Here is a 22,421-nt window from a genome sequence, read left to right on the forward strand (position 1 = left end):
GTGTTGGTGCGTGAGAAACAGCCGCTGTAATCTAGTTTACAATTTGAAGAGTTTGTCCACACATGGAGCACCCTCTCCTTCAGCATTTTGTTTTTAATGTTTTAAACATTCCTATCCTTATGTCAGCTCGGCTTAAGGAACTCTCCGTCCGAACAGGGACTGAAGGCCTAACGGTACCGACCGACTGCCGTGATAGCCTCAGCCCAGAGACATCACAGGATATTGATGTGGAGGGCCATGTGGTCACCACACCGCTCTCCTGAGCGCTGCGACATCTGCAACAATGCGTTCACTGTCATCGATCATGCTGCATGCAGTCCCGACTTGGTTCAATTCGATTTTCATCTGTTTCCAAACCCTGAAGAACACCTTCGAGGACTTCACTTTCATAGTGAATGAGCGGAGTAAGCAGAGGTGAGGTTGTGCCCTCGTCACTAATGTAAAACATTATACAGCGATGGTATCAACGAACTAGCCTCTCGTTGGGAGAAATGTGTCCGTCTTCAGGGTCACTATGTTGATAAATACACTGAGGTGACAAAAGTCATGGGATACCGATATTCACATACACAGAATGCGATAGTATCGCTTACACAAGGTATAAAAGGAGAGCGTACTGTCGGAGCTGTCATTAGTTCTCCAGTAATTTACGTGAAAAGGTTTCCGAAGGGAATTAACAGACTTAGAACGTGGAATGGTAGTTGGTGCTAGACGCATGGGCTATCCATTTCGTAATTCGTTGGGGAATTCAGTATTCCGAGATTCATGGTGACAAGAGAGTGCCCAGAATACTAGATTTAAGGCATCACCTCTCACCACGGACACCGCAGTGGCCGATAGTCTCCACTTAACGACCGAAAGCAGTGGCGTTTGCGTAGAGTTTTCAGTGCGAACAGACAAGCAACACATCGTCGAATAACCGCAGAAATCAATGTGGGACGTACCACGAACGTATTCGTTAGGACAGTGTGGCGACTGGAAAACCGTGGCCCGGTCAGATGAGTCCGACGTCAGTTCGTAAGAGCTGATGGTAGGGGTTCGAGTGGGGCGCAGACCCCAGACCCCACGAAGCCATGGACACAAGACGTTATCAAGGCACTGTGTAAGCTATTGGTAGCTTCATGGTGGTGTGGGCTGTGTTTGCATAGATCATTGACTGGAAATGGTTATGTTCGGCTACTTGGAGTCAAGTTGCAGCCATTCATGGACTTCATGTTCCCAAACAACGATGGGAGCTTTATGGATGACAATACACCAGGCCACAAATGTTCGCTATTGGTTTGAAGAACATTATGGACAGTTAGAGCGAATGATTTGGCCACTCGGATCACCCAACATGAATCCAATCGATTATTTATGGGACATAATCGAAAGGTCAGTTCGTGCACAAAATCCTGCACCGGCAACACTTTCTCTATTATGGATTACTACAGTATGGCTCAAGATAACAGGGGGCTTTCAACGATTGGTCTGCATGCCACGTCGAGTTGCTGCACTAGGACGGGTTAAAGGAGGTCTACTTCTAATATATAACACACTTCCCAACGCATTTGTGCAAAGCCTCATCGGATTTTTCACTGTGGTCTCCATTTCACGCCAGACCGGACCTTAATTTCCGGATATTAGAAGCCATCTCATGATTTTTGTAACCTCATTTTAAATATGTAGGCAAGATGAATAAAGACGTAGAATGTTAATAAAGTTTGTTTCATTTAAAAACCCTTAAGAGTTTTCATATAAAAAATTCGGAGGTATTACTTCGTACCTTCATGGAGGGTTGAGCACTTGCCACATAAACGTTCTATAGATCTGAACGTGCATCCCTTTATCTCTTACTAGCTTAGACTATTAGCTGTAGATGGATTACTTACAACCAGACGAGGCTGCGCAGGCCGGCCAAGTATTGCAGGCGAACGTGGTGCAGGCGGTTGCCGTCCAGGAAGAGCCACAGCAGCGAGGACAGCCGCGACAGCTGCGGCACGCTGTCGCCCCGCAGCGCGTTGTCCGACAGGTACCTCAACAAACACGTCTTCCCTCTCATTCAGCTCGCGACAAATGGAACAAGTTAAAGAAGTAAGATGTGGCCAACTACTGCAGGAAAATCTAGGTTCAGAGTACCAGGTCACAAACTTTTTCAAGCCTAGTGCAGATCTGGGTCAGGTAACAGAGGATGTAGGTTCTTTATACAAGGATTCCACAAAGGAGGATGCCGTGGTTATAGTGGGTGGTCCGGGAAATTGCATTGACAGAGACTCTGAATATTCCATAGAGAGTGACCTGGTGAATGTAGCATCAGCAACGAAGCATACGAGTGTGGGATTTGTGTCTGTGTTGAGACGCCATGATCGGCCTCATTTGAACTCTTTCGTCGGGAGGCTGAACTTGGAGTTGGAATGGCTGCTTAGGACGGATATAGGGTCCCATATTGGTTTGATTCCAGTAGATGCTATCGATAGGTGGGACTACACTAGGCATGGCCTTCACCTCAATAGGAAAGGGAAGGGAAAACTGTTTGTGTTGATTGCAGAAAACTTAAGGGGGGACACTGTCACAAGTGGTAAAATACCGGTGGTCACAGATGTCAGAGGGATGCTTAGTTAGTTAGGTTTAAGTAGTTCTAAGTTCTAGGGGACTGATGACCAAAACAGTTAAGTCCCATAGTGCTCAAAGCCATTTGAACCATTTTGCAGACACACTCAGTTTGAGAAAACAGATGAACAGAAGTCAGATTTTAGCGTACAGCCTCCATTTAAATAGTGTTTAACAGAAAGTAATCAGAAGCTGCCAGTTCATCTTCGCCAAAGCAGTTATAATCCCATTAGCATGCAGTATCAGTTACCTTTATTACACCAGAACATTCCGGAACTCAGAAATAAAGTTGATGAACTACTCATTTGTATTGATGAAATGAATTCATCTAACCAAATTGACATAATCTGCCTCTCTGAACATCAAGTGACCACTGGTATAGATATGTTAGACATTTCAACATTTGAGCTAGCTTCCTACTCCTGCAGAGTATATATGAATGGAGGAGGAGTTGCCACATTTATTAAAAACTGCCATAAATTCAAGAACATTGACATTAATAAATTCTGTTTAGAGTAGCATCTAGAAGCATGTACAACAGAAGTAGAGTTCCATAACAGATCCTATATAATAGTAACTATTTACCGAGCACCTGCAGGAAATTATAATCTACTCATAAATCACTTAGAAACTCTTTTGGGTTATTTGACAGGAAGAAACAAAGAAATTGTGATTGCTGGTGACTTTAATACAGATTTTCTAATGCAATCTTCCAGTAAACATTTACTGCAGTTAGTAATGTTGTCTTTCAATGTAACTCACACTATAAACTTTCTAACTAGGATCACTAAATCCTCAACGACAGCCATTGATAACATTTTTATAAACAAATCAAAGGAACAAAATCATATCATAAAACCTGTAATAAATGGACTATCAGATCATGACATGCAGCTCCTCGTTTTAGATGTAAATTCTAAGCAGATTATGAAGACTGCTAAATCTGAGTACAGGAGAGTAGTTAATCAACCAAAAATTGAGTGTTTTAGGAAACTGCTCAAAGATATGAACTGGAAATATGTTTATAGTGCTCATGATATGAATGAAAAATATAACACATTCATGAAAAATGTCAGTACCATGTTTGAAAACTGTTTTCCTCTATAAGTTTCTCAAATTAAACAGAAGTCTATAATAAAACCATGGATTACACAAGGAATAAAGATTTCCTGTAAGACAAAAAGGAAAATGTATCTGTCGATCAAGGATAGCTCCAATGCTGATGATTTAGCGAAATACAAGGAATACTGTAAAATATTAAAAAAAAGTAATTCAGACATCTAAACAAATGCACTACGAGAAGAAGATAGCAATGTCAGGGAACAAAATAAAAACAATATGGGATATTGTGAAAGAGGAAACAGGTAGAACCAGAAAGGAACAGGAACAAATAGCATTAAGAGTAGATGACACATTAGTAACCGATGAGCATAGTGTGAGAAATCTATTTAACAAGTACTTTATATCCGTTACTGATAGAATGGGATTGTCAGGAGCAGTAAATAATGCCCTTGAATATCTGAATGTAGCCTTTACAAATAGCTTCAGGTACATGAACATGTCACTCACTTTACGAAAAGAAATAACTTCCATAATCAAATCTTTAAAAACAAAGCATTCTAGTTGTTACGATGAAATATCAACCAAGTTAATTAAGGCATGTTCTTGTGAGTTTAGTACAATTCTAAGTTACTTGTGTAACCAGTCAATTATAACTGGGACATTTCCTGACTGGCTAAAATATGCAGATGTTAAGCCTCTATTCAACAAGGGGGATAAAGAGATACCATCAAACTACAGACTGATTTCAGTTTTGCCAGCATTCTCAAAAATTTTAGAAAAAGTAATGTACAGGCAGCTTCTCAACCATCTGACCACAAATAACATATTATCAAGAACACAGTTTGGATTTCTGAAGGGTTCTAATATCGAGAAGGCTATTTACACCTACAGTGAAAATGTACTTAATTCATTAAATAACAAATTACAAGCAGCGGGTATTTTCTGTGATTTGTCAAAAGCATTTGATTGTGTGAACCACAACATCATCTTAAATAAATTACAATTCTATGGTGTCACGGGCAGTGCTGCTAAATGTTTCAAGTCATACCTCGCTAACAGGAAACAAATGGTGTCAGTGCAAGGGACTAGTGAATTAAGTCATCAGTCATCACCAGAATGGGAAGAAATTACATGTGGTGTCCCACAAGGATCCATCTTAGAGCCATTACTTTTTCTTGTGTACATTAATGATCTCTCATCAGTTACACTGCCAGAAGCAGAGTTCGTTTTGTTTGCAGATGACACAAGTATTGCTACAAATAGTATGTCGAGTGTAGTTCTAGAAAGATCTGCTAATGATATTTTCATGGATATTAATAAATGGTTTAAGGCCAACTCACTGACATTAAACTTAGAAAAGACTCACTATATGCAATTCAGAACCTGTAAGAGGTTTCCACCAGCATATGTATAAAGTATGAAGAAGAGCAGATAGAAGAGGTTGACATTCTTAAATTCCTGGGATTACAACTTGATAATAAATTCAGTTGGGAGGAGCACACCGTAGAACTGCAGAAACGCCTTAACACACCTGTATTTGAAATTCGAGTGTTAGCAGACATAGACGACATAAAAATGAAAAAGCTTGCATACTTTGCCTACTTTCATTCCATAATGTCATATGGTATAATATTTTGGGGTAACTCTTCAAGTCAAACAAAAGTTTTCGGAATCCATAAGCGTGTAATACGTATTATTTGTGGAGTCAATTCACGGACGTCCTGTAGAAACCTCCTCAAAGAACTGGGTGTACTAACTATTGCCTCTCAGTATATTTACTCCTTAATGAAATTTGTCCTAAATAATATATCTCTTTTTCCAACAAACAGCTCAGTTCATACATACAATACCAGGAACAAAAATGATCTGCACAAGAACTTAAAAACACTTACTTTAGTTCAAAAAGGGATCCATTACTCAGGAACACTCATCTTCAATAATTTGCCAGCAAACAAAAAAAAAATTTAGTTACAAATAAAGATCAGTTTAAAAGGAGCCTAAAAGACTTACTAGTGGCCAATTCCTTCTACTCCATTGACGAAATTTTTTAATAGAAACAAATGATGTATTGTATATACTAATACTATTAGTATTGTTATTTCAGCTTAAAAAAATTGACATGTTCCACATCCACGAAGATCTCCTCCGCACGGATCTATGGAACGAAAAACTAATCTAATCTAATCTAAGTTGGAGGATCTAGGAGAGACAGCTACGCAGTATATTTTCATTGATCAGTGAAACACGTACCCTGCCATTCCAAGAACTGGCTTAATAGGAAATAGAGAAAAGTAAAGATGGGAGTTTTAATTATTGAAGTGTTCTACGTAGTTTCCTCATACTTGAGTAAAACACACAAAGCGTTCATACAACCATGTGCAACTGTCAGAAAAGTCCTCCTTTGGGATATTGTTCAACGCGCGCATCACATTGACTCGACTGTCGGTCATGTCGTCAGAGCGTTGACTATTCATGTAAATTTCTGCACCTTGTCGTTTTGTGGTAGGTTCGTATTGACATAAGTAAGTCTCATCACCCGTAATGAGCCAGGCGGTGCAGTGGTTAGCACAGTGGACTCGCATTCGGGAGGATGACAGTTCAAACCCACCTCTGGCCACCCATATTTAGGTTTTCCGTAATTTCCCTAAATCGCTCCGGGCAAATGCCGGGAGGCTCCTTTGGAAGGGCACGGCCGCTTTCTTTTCCCATTCTTGGCACGAACTGAGCTTGTGCTCCGTCTCTACTGACCTCGATGTAGAAGGGACGTTAAATCCAATCTTCCCTTCTTTTCTTTTATCATCACCCGTGATCACTTTTCCCAGAAAAGTATTGTCCACATTTTGCATTTGAATTAAGTCGTGGCAGGTCTCCACGCGTTTCGGCGTCAAGGTATCCGGGAGGAACTTCGTACACGCTTATACAGGGTGTTTCAAAAATGACCGGTATATTTGAAACGGCAATAAAAACTAAACGAGCAGCGATAGAAATACACCGTTTGTTGCAATATGCTTGGGACAACAGTACATTTTCAGGCAGACAAACTTTCGAAATTACAGTAGTTACAATTTTCAACAACAGATGGCGCTGCGGTCTGGGAAACTCTATAGTACGATATTTTCCACATATCCACCATGCGTAGCAATAATATGGCGTAGTCTCTGAATGAAATTACCCGAAACCTTTGACAACGTGTCTGGCGGATTGACTTCACATGCAGATGAGATGTACTGCTTCAGCTGTTCAATTGTTTCTGGATTCTGGCGGTACACCTGGTCTTTCAAGTGTCCCCACAGAAAGAAGTCACAGGGGTTCATGTCTGGCGAATAGGGAGGCCAATCCACGCCGCCTCCTGTATGTTTCGGATAGCCCAAAGCAATCACACGATCATCGAAATATTCATTCAGGAAATTAAAGACGTCGGCCGTGCGATGTGGCCGGGCACCATCTTGCATAAACCACGAGGTGTTCGCAGTGTCGTCTAAGGCAGTTTGTACCGCCACAAATTCACGAAGAATGTCCAGATAGCGTGATGCAGTAATCGTTTCGGATCTGAAAAATGGGCCAATGATTCCTTTGGAAGAAATGGCGGCCCAGACCAGTACCTTTTGAGGATGCAGGGACGATGGGACTGCAACATGGGGCTTTTCGCTTCCCCATATGCGCCAGTTCTGTTTATTGACGAAGCCGTCCAGGTAAAAATAAGCTTCGTCAGTAAACCAAATGCTGCCCACATGCATATCGCCGTCATCAATCCTGTGCACTATATCGTTAGCGAATGTCTCTCGTGCAGCAATGGTAGCGGCGCTGAGGGGTTGCCGCGTTTGAATTTTGTATGGATAGAGGTGTAAACTCTGGCGCATGAGACGATACGTGGACGTTGGTGTCATTTGGACCGCAGCTGCAACACGGTGAACGGAAACCCGAGGCCGCTGTTGGATCACCTGCTGCACTAGCTGCGTGTTGCCCTCTGTGGTTGCCGTACACGGTCGCCCTACCTTTCCAGCACGTTCATCCGTCACGTTCCCAGTCCGTTGAAATTTTTCAAACAGATCCTTTATTGTATCGCTTTTCGGTCCTTTGGTTACATTAAACCTCCGTTGAAAACTTCGTCTTGTTGCAACAACACTGTGTTCTAGGCGGTGGAATTCCAACACCAGAAAAATCCTCTGTTCTAAGGAATAAACCATGTTGTCTACAGCACACTTGCACGTTGTGAACAGCACACGCAGAAAGACGACGTACAGAATGGCGCACCCACAGACTGCATTGTCTTCTATATCTTTCACATCACTTGCAGCGCCATCTGTTGTTGAAAATTGTAACTACTGTAATTTCGAAAGTTTGTCCGCCTGAAAATGTACTGTTGTCCCAAGCAAATTGCAACAAACGGTGTATTTCTATCGCTGCTCGTTTGGTTTTTATTGCCGTTTCAAATATACCGGTCATATTTTAAACACCCTGTATCTTCTTCAAAACTTTCTGGAGAATGTCTTGAACACTTGACTTAGACATACTGCTCCATTGCTGTTGGTGACACAACAATGTAGTCACGATACGGTCACTTGTCCACTACGTAACACTGCTTGCTGACAACTGGCTGGTCGAATGCTTATCTGTTGTTCATGCAGCCAACGTAGTTAATGGTCTGACGTCGCTTATAGGCAAGCAATAAAATCAGTCTCGAAACTTTCCGTACAGGCGATGTACAATCAGGACCCTTTTCCCAATAGGTGACATTCATGGCATGTTTTAAGGGACAATTGTAGTTGGATGATTTAAAGAAAGAAATGTTTGCGATTATTCATTAAATTTTCAGGATACAGAGCCATTCGATTTTCACAGAATGGGTGTATCAAAATGCCTCTAGTGCAAAAATGTGACGGTAAAATGTAAGTTTCGTAGGAAAACTGCAGTGGTGTGACAAGTGAACCGTTATGATGAAGCTGCTGCTACTTTACCATACTATGTCACAGTGTGTCCCAGTTCCTTTAGGACTGTGCGTATGAAAAATAAAAATCATCGATTATGCCACGAATTCACTGTATTTAATCACAATAGTATCCACCAGAATTAATACACAGCTAAAATCGCTTTAAAAGTGTTTTGAAGTAGTCATTGTAGTCCTTTTTTGGAACTGCATTTATTGCTGCAGTACAATTTTCTTGGTTGTCCTTAACTGCATCGTAACGGTGCCCTTTCACTGCAAACTTCAATTTGGTGAACAACCAAAAGTCGGCTGGGGCCAAATCCAGCGAATACAGAGGGTTATCCAGGCCTGTGAACCATTTGCTGGCCAAAAACTCACACATGATCTTTGCTTTGTGGGCTGCTGTGAGCTGTTGTGGACTGTTGTGGTCTATTGTGGAGGAGTAACGAGGTACCTGCCTCTTGGTACTAGGGTCAGATTTGACGAATTCTCGCCCACAAACACGAAACTTAACACAAAACTTGATGTTGCCTAACTACTCCACCGCCATTTTCCGACTAGGGTTAGACAAGTACTGTTACATTCGCGGTAAGGATGCCTGCTGCAGCCATGCTAGCACTTTCATCTTTTATGCGGCTGTCGTTGCAACTTCAAGGATCGTAACACAATTGTACACTAAATAGCATTGCAGTTTGGTATTTCCCACAAGCAGTCCTAACAGAACTGGCACACACTGTGTATTTAAGAAGCACTGAACTAATCAAGGAGTTGAATGGTCTTCTAGAAAATTAAGTCTACGTAGTAGTGCAGTCCAATACCAGGTGTCAGTTATTCAATATGGACACGTACACAACAAACACAATGGCACAAATGACTTGAAAATACAGGGTTCGACAAAAATATTGAAACACGAAAAACACAACACATTACCATGCAAAGTACAGTGTAGGAAAACCGGCGGAATTCAAAACAGATTCCAGTCGTACTGGAACGGATAAATACAATGATAAGTCAAAACAGTATGACCACTGCCCATCGCGACGTTCGATGGCGCCTGGTGACGTTGCGGGCGCGTGACGTGGTAACGAAAGATATAAGCAGAACAGACACAGATGGAGGGTCACCCTAACGAAGATATGGACTGCAAATGGGGAAATCCACTGAGATAAGCGACTTTCACAAAGGGAATATTATTATAACGTAGAGACTGTGAACGAGTATCTCGAAAACGGTCGAATGTTCACGTGCTATTGTCGTGAGCATCTACGGAAAGAGGTCAGTGACACTACCACTAGGCGCTAAATGTTTGGAAACCCACGAGTCTTCACAGAAAATTGGGCTCGGAAGCTTGTCTGCTCTGTAAAGAAGGACAGATGGTGATCTGTGGCATCTCTGCCGAAAGAGCACAATGCTGGTGCACGCACAAGTGTTTCAGACCACGACGTACATCATACGTTGTTGAACATAGATCTCCGCAGCAGACCAGCCCTAGTGTTCACATGTTGACCCAACGACATCGACAATTACGATTGCAGTGGGTACGGGACCATCGGGATTCGACCGTTAATCAATTTAAAAGTGTCGGTTCTTCAGCTGAATCACATTTTTGCTACACTAAGTCGACGGTCGTCTCCATAAACTCCTTCATCGAGGTGAACGGTGGCTCGAAACGTGCAGCGCACCACCACCTTCATCCCTTCAAGCCTGATGTCTCCCCCGACGGCGATGTCGTCTTCCAATAGTATAATTGTCGGAGCTAGAACCGTGCTACAGTGGTATCAGGAGCATTATGGTAAACTCACGTTGATGTTTTGGCAACCAAATTCTCCTGATGTAAATCCTGTGGAACCCATCTGTATCGCTATCGGTCGCCATCACAGCGTACCCAAATCAGTGGCTCGTTATTTACGCAAATTACGTAACCTGTACATAGACATCTAATGCCACATATCTCCACAAACCTAGCAACGAACTGTCGGATCCCTGATATCCAGCATCAGTGGTGTATTTCGTTCCAAAGACGGACAAACAAGCTATTAAGGAGAGGGCCATAACGTTTTGGCTCATCAGTGTGTAAATCCTACATCTACATCAATATACATATTTCATAACCTACCGCATGTTGCGTGGCGGAGGGTACCCTTTACCACTATTAGACATTTCCTTTCCGGCTCCACTCGCAAAGAGAGCAAGGGAAATATGACTATCTATATGCTTCCGTAAGAGCCCTAATTTATTCGTGGTCCTTACGCGAAATGTATGTTGGCGGCAATAGAATCGTTCTGCAGTCAGCTTCAGATGCTGGTTCTCTAAATTTTCTCAATAGTGTTCCTCGAGAAAAACGTCCCCTTCCCTCCAGGGATTCCCATCTGAGTTTCCGAAGCGTCGCCGCAACACTTGCATGTTTTTCGAATCTACCGGTAACAAATCTACCAACCCGCCTTTTCATTGCTTCGACATCTTCCTTTAATCCGATCTGTTAGGGATACCAAACACTTAAGCAGTACTCAAGAATAGGTCGTACTAGCGTCGTATATGCGGTCTCCTTTACAGATGAACCACACTTTCCCAAAATTCTCCAAATAAACCGAAATCGACCACTCGCTTTCCCAACCGCGATCCTTGCAAGGTCTTCTATGGTTTCAAGAGAATCTTATTCCATTATTCCCGCAAAATAACGACTAGTTCAGGCAACGATGATGAAGATGGACAGCGATTACGCGTTACGGCTGTGGCGGCCGGGGCAGATGCACCATTTCATCTTCGCGCTCACAAAACCTGTCCCCGACGATGCGAGCTGTCGTCTTGAAATACAGCGTCACCATTGGACAGCAAACTCTCTACCATTAGATGGACCTAATCAGCCAAAATGGTCACATCATCCTTGACAGTGAAGCGAACTTGTAAAGTAACCATGAGGGTCTATGGAATACTGTGTTATGGCTACCCAAATCATCACTGAACCCCCCGCCATGTTTCACTCTTGGGGCGTAAACTTTGCAAGAGGTTGGAAAGAGTGTGAAAGAAGATTCATCATGCCAAATGACATTCTCCCATTGCTTCATGGCCCATGTTTTACGACTTCGGCACAATGTCTTCCTGTTAAGGACATTTGCATCACTGATTGGTAGTTCTGGAATTCTATATCTCCCTACACTTCCCTGCTTGTGGAGTTCTCTTCATGTTGTTTTAGTGCTGACAGAATTCGGAAGTGCAGCATTCAGTTCTGCAGTGGTTTTTGCAGCTGTCGTCCTCTTATTTTTCCTTACAATTCACTTCAATGATCATCAGTCACGCTCACGCAAAACAATTTGGTCCGGGTTGTCACTTAGCTGAAGATGTTTTTCCGCTTTCCCTGTATGCGGTACAGATCTTCGATACGGTGCCTCCTGAAACACCAAGCACTTCGGCTACATTGGTTACTGAAGCAGACAACATTCGAGCGCCAACAATTTGCTCACGTTCCAATTCAATGAGCTCCGACGTGTCCACTCACAGTTACACAGAACACTGTTGTGACCACAACTGACACTTACAACGTACTGAAGACACTGCACAGGTGCCGTTTGTGGTCAAATACAACAGCACAGCCTGCAGGCTTGGTTAGCATCGGCATTTATGTTCAAGTATGCATTTCTCACGGTGCTTCCATATTTTTGAATACCCCGTGTATGTGCGGAATGTAGGCAATAAGAATAATAAGCACACGTGAAAGTAAAATTGTAGCTTACATGTTAATATAAAACTACAAAAGCTTTTCAGATAAAGGACAACAGTTGTGGAAATGATATACTAACAATCTTTCCAGTTGTGTCTGCCCGTCGAAGAGTCCAGGTGGAAGAAACTCAAGACCATTGTCATCCAGGTTCCTGAAAAAAGAGTAAAAAATTGTATTGCTTCAAAATCACAAAAAATTAGCATTTTATGTTATACACTGGATGATGGGACAGAACGATTAAAAGGAGAAAACTGCCCTGTTCTTTCTGCACTGATTAACTCTCTAGAATAGATCAATTATAGCGATAAACTGGTGACTCTCCTTCACGGGCCCTGCACGCTATTATCAGAGAAGCTATCTGAGCATATTAAATATTGTGTCCTAATTTTGAGCGGATGTCATTAAGGTTTTCTTTTTTCCTACAGATATAGCCTTACACGTAGAGCGTTACAGACGGAATGGCGTGCCAGACTTAGATCGAACCGACGCTCTGGATTAACGAGAGTTGATTTGGTACAGTGGCTAGCCCGAGTGTTCCATACCCTAGTTTAGGAAAATGCCGGACGTGTTACTAATCTCTCTCTCACATAACATAATACAAAAATCCCATTACATACTTAACAAGGTTCACATGGTTCACGCATAGGCGGTGCAAGCGACGTTCCTCGATTAGGTCTACTGACGACTGTTGCAGCAACATAAATAATTACCAAATAATTACCCAAACCGAATCTCTTAACCAGGGGAGATTTCTAGAACGAAAAAAAAATCATTTCAACTTTTTCCAAGGTAAGGTCCATATGTACAGGAATTTCCCTATTCCAGTTGTTCATTTCTAGTTGATCACTCACCCATCGGGTTGCAAGGTTGGTTCGACCGTCTGTTATCGAGGTCGGATTCGCCCTCCCTAGCAGTCATTGTTCCTTTCACCACTGGCGAACGCTGTTTGAATGAGTGTTACACCTCAGCACGGAAAGACAGAGCGTTGAGAGCTCACCCCTCTGGATATCAACGATCTGGATTTTTCCATTACAGCACTGCAGCTACTAAGAAAAGACTCGCGTACAGAGACTAGCATATCCTGACCAGGCATCCACGGTAAAATCGACCACCCTGTCAGGACCTGTCCACAGAGTAATAAGTTCCAGAAAACACCTCCCTGTGCTTTATGCCATGTTGTAACATACCATTTACGAAGCTAGTGAGACAAAGGCTCGGAAGAAAAACCATCCAAGTCAGACTGTAGCAGAAGTAGGTATGTTATTTCCTTTTTAGTCTGACCAGGTAGATGGTAGACGGCCGCGGTAGGGGGACGTCTCTTGGCTGTTAGCAACACAAGAGGCGACGTCTGTTACCCGGAAGAATTTGACTTTGTTCCCTATGACATCGGGTTTTCTTCTGCGTATTTTAAGTTGGAAATAAATGTGCAAGAGTTCCTGAAAAAATACCACTGTTTCCTGACAAGTGCTAACAGCGTGAGCAGGGGATTACAAATGAGAACATATGCATTGTAGAATTTCTGAGACTATTTGGCTCAAAGGCCTGATTTTTGAGGTACTTTCTGGAGTCACTAGAAGCTCTGAACATCGGACAGTCTTTCTACGTGTAGAAGGCAAGTTGCGGACCCTGTGTTTAAATGTTTTGCCTATATCTAATCGGGAGTTGGTGATCCACAGTGTCCGCCAAAATATTTCTTCGAGTACAGAACATTTACAAAAATTTCCCGTGTGCGAGAATGGAGTCCTGAGCCGTTTCTTCGATTTTTTAGGCAAGAGTGTGGCTTAGCGTGTGCGTAAGTGGTTGGTAAGAAAAGGCCTGTATTAGATGATGAAGTTGTTAGGTATCTGGAAATGTTGTTCAAAGAAAAAAAAATTAACTTGACAACCGTGAATTCAACCTAATATAATGTATTTATTTCGATGGAAACCTGAAGTGTTCTATGTGATCCTTAAAATTCGTAATTTCGAACAGTTATCCTGCTTTACACTTGCGAGGATGCTCTCTTGACGTGTGTCCGGCGGTCTACGTTCTGCCATCTAGTAATCGAATCTTGAGTATTTTTTAAAACACTTCGATGACTGAGGGGTATATAACACTGATACTGACGTAGCGATTATTTTAACCCTGGCTTAATGAGGGTGGCAAGTCTTATCAAGACTGTTTCAGGGACGTAGCAGTGCCGAGAAGTGGCTCATGTCTGCCAATAAACTTTTCCTTATGAATCAGCGACACAATACATTGCGCATTTGTCTCGCAACCTGAGCTTCGTAATAATGGATGGATTACGGGCGCGTTACGAGTGGGTAAACTCGTGACGTCACGCCGTCTTTGAGAACGAGACGACAGTTGTTTCAGTGTGGCTTTTAAATTGTGGAGGCTGTCCCAAGTTTCCATAAATTCTGTGCATGCAGATCGCCGCCATTGTTGCTACTTTAATAAGGACATTTGACTTCGGGAAGTCGATTCCCGCCAACGATGGTCTAAGGTCTATTTGTGACTAATGTCTGCCACAGCTCGTTTATCACTTGCGGACGCAATGTATGCTGGACAATATACGATCTTATGCCATCAGTAACCTAGCAATAAATATTCTCAAACATTCTCACTCTTTCACATGGAAGAACACTAGACGCAGTCAGCTGGGGTACAAAAATTCCGGCAGGGGAGGGTGGTGAAGGGGGAGGGGGGGGGGGAATTTGACGACAAGGAGGACACCTGGTCGCCCTCTGTCACTATTATTATCAAATCCAGTTTATCATGTCGAACGCGTGAAGATACGGAATAAGGCCAGGCAAAAGGAGATATATAGTTTAGCAATACATACATATCTGATGATAATATAGATGGAAAAGAGTCATAAAATAAAAACAATACTTTTTTGCTGTCAAAGACTGTTTTGAATTCCACAAATTTTATACACTGCATCATCACTATGCCCTCCACTGTGCTTGTGTCACATTTCATTCAAAAAATGGCTCTGAGCACTATGGGACTTAACACCTGTGGTCATCAGTCCCCTAGAACTTAGAACTACTTAAACCTAACTAGCCTAAGGACATCACACACATCCATGCCCGAGGCAGGATTCGAACCTGCGACCGTAGCAGTCCCGTGGTTCCGGACTGAGCGGCTAGAACCGCTAGACCACCGCGGCCGGCTCACATTTCATTAAACGTACTTATGCTCACATAGTAAATCTACAATGACAATTATGCCCATGCACAAAAATTTTTGCCGCTTACCAAACAAATATAATAGTTCTGTTCTGTTAAGTTGCCCGAACCACATAAATTCTTAATTGCAACACTAGTCTCGCGGCACTAACGTCCTTGACGGCAGAAAAGCAAACAGGTGTCCTCAACTTGATTTAAGTAGCAGTGTGAATGTGGGCAGGAACATTAAGTTGGAGTCAAAGAAATAGAAGGTAGTTATTCACTGGAAAAATACATTTTATCTCTCAGCTTGCCAAAAGATTTATTGTTCTAAGTTTTCGCTGTTGGAGCCAGTTACCTCATTATTCTCGGTTGCAGACTACGGTATACTGTAAAATCATGTACAAATGTACCGGCCATACCCTCAGCTGACCTTCGTTAGGGTATGTAATACCACTGGAACTATGAAACTAGAATTATAAATACACTGAATTTACCCCAGTACATATAATCCTTCGAGAGGAGGTTAATAAATTTTGTAGTCTGGTCATGTGACAGAAATGAAGAGGAAGGAAGCTGAGGTACTGTAAGCCCTCTTGGTCTGCGTATGTAACGTGGAGTTCTTCAGCTCTCCAACATGAACAGCAAAGATGATTACAAGCTTCCATTGTCTTGGCTGCCAATACTAGACGGCATACAAACCGACAGCGGTTGCGAGGCAGGCCCACTACGTGCAGTGGTAAACACTTCCGCGGCATACACGCAACAAGTAAACCATCACCCGTCAATCGGAATTTTGTAATTTCTTGTATTTATAATACGTGAAGTTCAAAAGTCAAATATGTAATATTAATAGCCGAAGTAGTTCGATGCAACTCCTAAAAATTCTCGAGAAAATCGACATTGACGATTTCTGATACAACTTACTTCACTAAAGATAAGGCTGCTTTTTTTTCTTTTATCGCTATGGTCTTTCCTTTCGTTTTATTTTTTTCATTAAATTCGAATTCTTACATTTCTTATGAAAAATGTCTATAATTACATATTGGAGTGCTTAAATTAAAAACCACATTACAAGTTTATTAACAATTTTTATGAAATATTGATAGTTAAGAATATATATTTGCAATGAAAAGTGGAATTTTGAACCCAGCGTGTAATTAGAAGATGTTGTGCATTTTTTATAAAAAGAATGATTAAACATTTGTTAATCGGCTTATATTGGATATGTGCTGACATAGGTGCTTGAATCAAACGAAAGAATAAAATAAAATAAAAAATGTGACCAAAGTGGGATTCGAACGATCGATCAGTTATTGCTGTGGTCTGCTCTATGGGAGGGAGGTGCTTTGGACTCAACTGTTTTAATGCGCGATGGAGATGCACGTCAAGTTGCTGGTGAAGTCGCTCCGTTACTCCGTAATATATTTGGAGAAAACCGAGCCATAGACCGATCGTTCCCTACTGCGAGGCCAGCAAGATATCTAGATTTGAACCCGTGTAATTTCTGGCTGTGGGGTTACCTGAATGAGGGGTTGATCAGCAGGACACTAACAAACTTTGGAGGCTAAGATGAGCATACCGAGGGAAGTAGCAAACAGTAGAGCAATCTCTAGTGCGGTTCCATGCTGTCGTGGATGCAGATGGTCGTCACATTGAGCAACTTTTTAACCTGGATCGTAAGCACGCTACGTAATCAACAAGTGTTTGCCTCTCATTTGGAAATTAAATGTGTTTCTTTCAGTGATTTATTTGCCATTTATCTCCGCATGTCCTTACAAATGTTTCCACAAAGATTCATTATCCTACGATCACACGTATTTCCTGGGGCTCTCTTAACTAGCGAAAGAGAAATTATAACCACAGAATGCCGGCCGCTGTGGCCGATCGATTCTAGGCACTTCAGTCTGGAACCGCGCTGCTGCTATGGTCGCAGGTTCGAATCCTGCCTCGGGCATGGATGTGTGTGATGTCCTTAGTTTAGTTAGGTTTAAGTAGTTCTCGGTCTAGGGGACTGATGACCTCAGATGTTAAGTCCCATAGTGGCTAGAGCCATTTGAACTATTTGAACCACAGTATAAATACACCAAAAAAGTATTGTATCACCTCGGTTCCCAGAACTCCCGAAGATAGACGTTGACTGTGGATATTGTATCACAGACACAGTCCCTTTGACTGTTCAGAGATGTCACTAAACCCACCCAAAGATGTAAACAACATTGCATGAGCTGCGCTTATTAGACGGAGGGGGTCAGACAGACGATCAGTTGCAGTCATTCCACAAGGAAAGAGGTACACGGCTCGGGTTGTCTGTAGTTCAACCATGCCTAGACGGTTAATACCGCGGTTCGATCGCGTCTGCATTGTTACTTTGTGTCAGGATGGGCTCTAGACAAGGGAAGTGTCCAGGCGTCTCGGAGTGAACCAAAGCGATGTTGTTCGGACATGGAGGAGATACTGAGAGACAGGAACTGTCTATGACATGCCTCGCTCATGCCACGCAAGGGTTACTACTGCAGTGGATGACCACTACTTACGGATTATGACTCGGTGGAACGCTGACAGCGACACCACCATGTTGAATAATGCTTTTCGTGCACCCACATGACGTGATGCGCAACTTCACTCCCGACGTCCATGGCGAGGTCCATCTTTGCAACTACGACGCCACACAACGCGGTACAGATGGGCCCAACAACATGCGGAATGGACCGCTCAGGATTGGAATCACGTTCCCTTCACCGATGAGTGTCCCATTTGCCTTCAACCAGACAATCGTCGGAGACGTGTTTGGAAACAACCCGGTCAGGCTGAAAGCCTTAAACACATTGTCCAGCGAGTGCAGCAAGGTTTAGGTTCCCTGCTGTTTTGGTGTGGCATTATGTGGGGCTGACGTACGCGCTGGTAGTCATGGAAGGCGTCGTAACGGCTGTACGATACTTGAATGCCATGCTCCGAGCGATAGTGCAACCGTATCAGCAGCATATTGGCGAGGAATTCGTCTTGTAAGGTGGCTTTAATTTCGCACCTTACAAGCACACATCTACATACTTTGCCGTGATTTACAACAGGAATTAGGTATCATTGGATAGGTTGTACATCGTATATATGAATATTTAAAGAAGACTGACACTGTCACGTACACCTTGTAAATAATTGTTAACGTTTATTGCATGAAAGGTGACTGAGTGTCTCTATCATCAAAACGGCGTAATGACTGATTGCCTGTACTAGTGGAGGTTGGAACGCCAATGGAAATGAAGCGGCAGGCGTAGCTCAAGACCTGGGTGGAAAAGCCCGCACAGGTGTGTTAGTCCTGCTTCACACGGGAAGTGCCAGGTCGGACGGTCTGGGCACCTGAGCGCGGAAGCACAATACAGCGGCGGCTGGCCGTTATTGCAGCAGGAGCCGCAAGGATAACCGGATAATACTTCGGAAACTCTGTAAATATTGGAAGCATCAGAGAGGAATGAGGAAGGGTTGCCTCGGAAATCGCAGGCTGGGTTATTTCCAAGGGTTTTTACTTGAAAAGCGTACCATTGTGTGAGTATAGGTATTTCATCGCAAACTTTCCACGCTGGAAGAAAAAAAAATGAAAATATGGTTGGTCAGCGTTCGGAAGAATCTGTAGAGAGGAAGAATATTCCGTGATTTCGAGAATATGATTCGCCTTCTGAGTTACGAAGGAGGGGAAAGGAGCTTTGCTGGTAAACCAGTGGTGGAGAGAAGAAGCCTTCCATTTTGAGCGCCCATGTTGGACAGTCGCTCAGTATCAGCTTTTGTTGGCACAGACGGACTTGCTGTCTTTGCTCTCAGGAGATTTTATAGTTAGGACGGTTAGGCACTGTACTGTTGCCAACTTATACGATTCTGAACTTCGTTTCCAGGTAGGGAGTCGCCATTGAGTACGCAGCGTTCAGTGATTGAGAGCACTTCCTCTGTCTATACTTATGTAGAGACGTTATCTGAATTCCGTCCTTGTGGCTGGAAATGCGTTTTTTGTCTGTAGAACACAGAGAGGAGAAGACAATATAAGATCATGCTAGTCAGAGGACCGGCATCTGCCATCCTCGTGTTTGAAAGAGTTTTTATTTTGTGGCTAGAGTTCTTCCATCGTCGCAGACGTGTACGAGAACCATCACTCTGACGCACCGGGCGCAGTACATACGATGATATTACTAATTGCTTCGGCTTATTAGGGCTACAAAGCTAAACAGCTGTGATCACGTAAATTTTATTTCGACTGAGGTTGCACACAACTGTAGATCATCTTTGGAAGTAGTGTCTTCTAGTGTTTGGTACACAGGTAATGTCAGCCATTTCGCGTTATTTTTATTAGATAGCGTAGCCATAAAAAGAGGCAGATTAGGGGCACTTTATCAATCATATTAGTTAGGAAATCCATTTTTATCTCTTCATATTGATTGGACATTGATATATAAATATTTGAAATATATAAAGGGGTTTTTAATCCACAATAAATGTATAAGCAGCAACAGCATTTATCATTTGTAGTTACTAGTTCCCTTAATTATTCATTTATGTTTATGTCGTAATTTATATGTTAAAGAGCAAGAAGGAGGAGATAATATCACCATTAAGAGATCCTAAAATCTGCTTCAGGGGGTAGTCAGAGAGGGCCAAATCTTCATTTTTGCGTTCAATATTTTCCGTTGCGCACATTCATTTTACACCCGCCTGGAGTAGCATTTTGGAGTCTTCATAGACGACAATTTGCGCACCTATCGTGCACATCTTGTGAATGACTTCCTTCAGGATAACGACATCGCTCAACGAGAGTGGCCAGCATGTTCTACAGACATGAATCCTTTCGAACATGCCTGGGATACGTTGAAAAGGGCTGTTTGTGGACGACGTGACCCACCAACCACTCTGAGGGATCTACGCCGAATCGCCGTTGAGGAATGGGACAATCTTGACCAACAGTGCCATGATGAACTTGTGGATAGTATGCCACGACGAATACAGGCATGTATAAGTGCAAGATGTCGTGCTACAGGGTATTAGAAGTACCGGTGTGTACAGAAATCTCGTCCAGTACCTCTGAAGATCTCGCTGTATGGTGGTACAACATGCAATGTGTGGTTTTCATGAGCAATAGAAAGGGCGGAACTGATGTTGATCTCTATTCCAATTTTCCGGAACTCTCGGAACCGAGGTGATGGAAAACGTTTTTTTGATGTATGTACTTTCTACTTCATTCTGCGAATACGAAGTACCAGAACTCATCAACTTCACTTCCTAAGCTTTGTTTCCTCCATCCATTTTTTCTTCACGTTTCAGATCTCGAGCTAGGAACTCAGCGCGATGGTGCAATGTAAGATACTGGGCTCGCCTTCGACAGGACGGTCGTTCAGCTCACCGTCCAACCATCCAGATTTAGATTTTCTTTTGTTTCTTTCAATTAATTAAGACAAATGCTAGAATGATCGTTCGGTGATGATACCGCCGAATTCTTTCCCCAATTCGAACTTGTGCTGCGCCTCTAATGATCCCTTTGTCGACGGGACGTTAAACTCTTAATCTTCCTTCCCTCGAGCCAAACAGCTCTACCATTTCTTGTGGTTCCTAGTTATCAAGCGGTTTAACTATAAAAAATGGACAATATGTCATGTGTCCACTTTTCGTGCGCCACATAAAAGAGATATCAATGCTTCATCAAAAAACTGGCTGAAAACCAGAAATAACAAGACCTACATGCATAACTTTCAGACCAAGTTTATTTTTCACATAAGTAACCTCTGAAAGACGTTCAATAAACGTTCAAGAATAAATCCAAAGCTTCTAGTCGAATTCAAGTATAACTGCATTGTTTATACATGAATTACACATATAATGGTTTGATATATTCCTTAATTTAACGTGTATACACCTGGAAACTATGAAAAACTCTACCTTTTTTTCTGACATTACAGAAGTCTCAGTTAATAAAAAAACAAATATCTAAAAAAGTATGGAAATGGTATCATGACACCAACTAGTGCAACAATTGGAATCATCACATAGAAGTCAGTTCAGATGTCGACTCATCAAACACTTTGATAATTAAGTACAGTAATCTCTGCATTCACATGGGTTTCAATAAGCACAAATATGTATAATCTTATAAAACGTTTACCGACTACAGCTAATTCAAATCAGGAGGGCGAGGGCCCGTATGGGGTGGATTGATTTAGGTTTTTCCAAGCCTTGTTCTATATCGCTGGAGTTCTGTTACTTCGATTGAACTACTAGTTAAGCAAGCCAATGGCAATGCTAGTCTTGACTGAATTCCAGTATCAGATATTGTCTCTGCAGGTGTTTATGTACTTTTCGTTACCGCTCCATTTGTTTTATAGACTACATTTTCTTTAGTAATAAGATACTGAAATTTAATATGTTTGTCTTATTAAGATTGTGTTTTAACTTTATCTTTATGTGATATAGCTGTGCACAAGCTAACAATAAGTTTGAAATCCCTCAAAACAGTAATTTATAACTTAATAAAGTTTTGAAAAAGCAGGTTCTCTTGTTTAAAGTAATGCACATGTGGAATCAATGCATTGTCTTACATCTTTGACCACAATTTTGCTCGGTCACAGAATCGGTGCAGAGTATGGACCTATCTGCGCCGGCGATTCCAAGTGGTGTGTTGATTATTAGACTGGTGCCACTCATGTCACTGCGTAATCTGGCCCGTAAATGAAGTCACAGGCGTGCTGTGTGGCTATATGTGGTGTCCTCGGCGGGTTCTGCTTCAATCTATGGTATTATAGTGATGGCCATACAGTATTAGTCGCTACTGCGGTAACAGCCAACGAGTTTAAATTTCATAGAGTTGCTATACGTCCGCCATGTCTGAAGCAAATTGAATACCCGTCCGCCATTTTATCTGTAGACAAGGGCGTTGTCTGCTGTGTTACTCCCCCCCCCCCCCTTCCTTCCCCCCCGGTATTGACTTTGACTAACTTCA

At 42.4% G+C, this 22,421-nt stretch overlaps 1 protein-coding gene across 1 annotated transcript in view; it reads right to left on the minus strand.

Annotated features, from left to right (window-relative positions):
• LOC124723077 (relaxin receptor 1) overlaps positions 1-22,421 on the minus strand; it is a 414,738-nt gene that overhangs the window by 369,521 nt on the left and 22,796 nt on the right. The window contains exons 4-5 of the mRNA XM_047248253.1: positions 12,376-12,447; positions 1,872-2,015 (exon numbers count right to left, since the gene is read on the minus strand). Coding sequence (XP_047104209.1) covers positions 1,872-2,015; positions 12,376-12,447 — 216 coding nt within the window. The remainder of the gene's footprint in view (positions 1-1,871; positions 2,016-12,375; positions 12,448-22,421) is intronic.

The sequence above is a fragment of the Schistocerca piceifrons genome, chromosome X (genome assembly GCF_021461385.2).
Source record: "Schistocerca piceifrons isolate TAMUIC-IGC-003096 chromosome X, iqSchPice1.1, whole genome shotgun sequence".
Taxonomy (NCBI): domain Eukaryota; kingdom Metazoa; phylum Arthropoda; class Insecta; order Orthoptera; family Acrididae; genus Schistocerca; species Schistocerca piceifrons.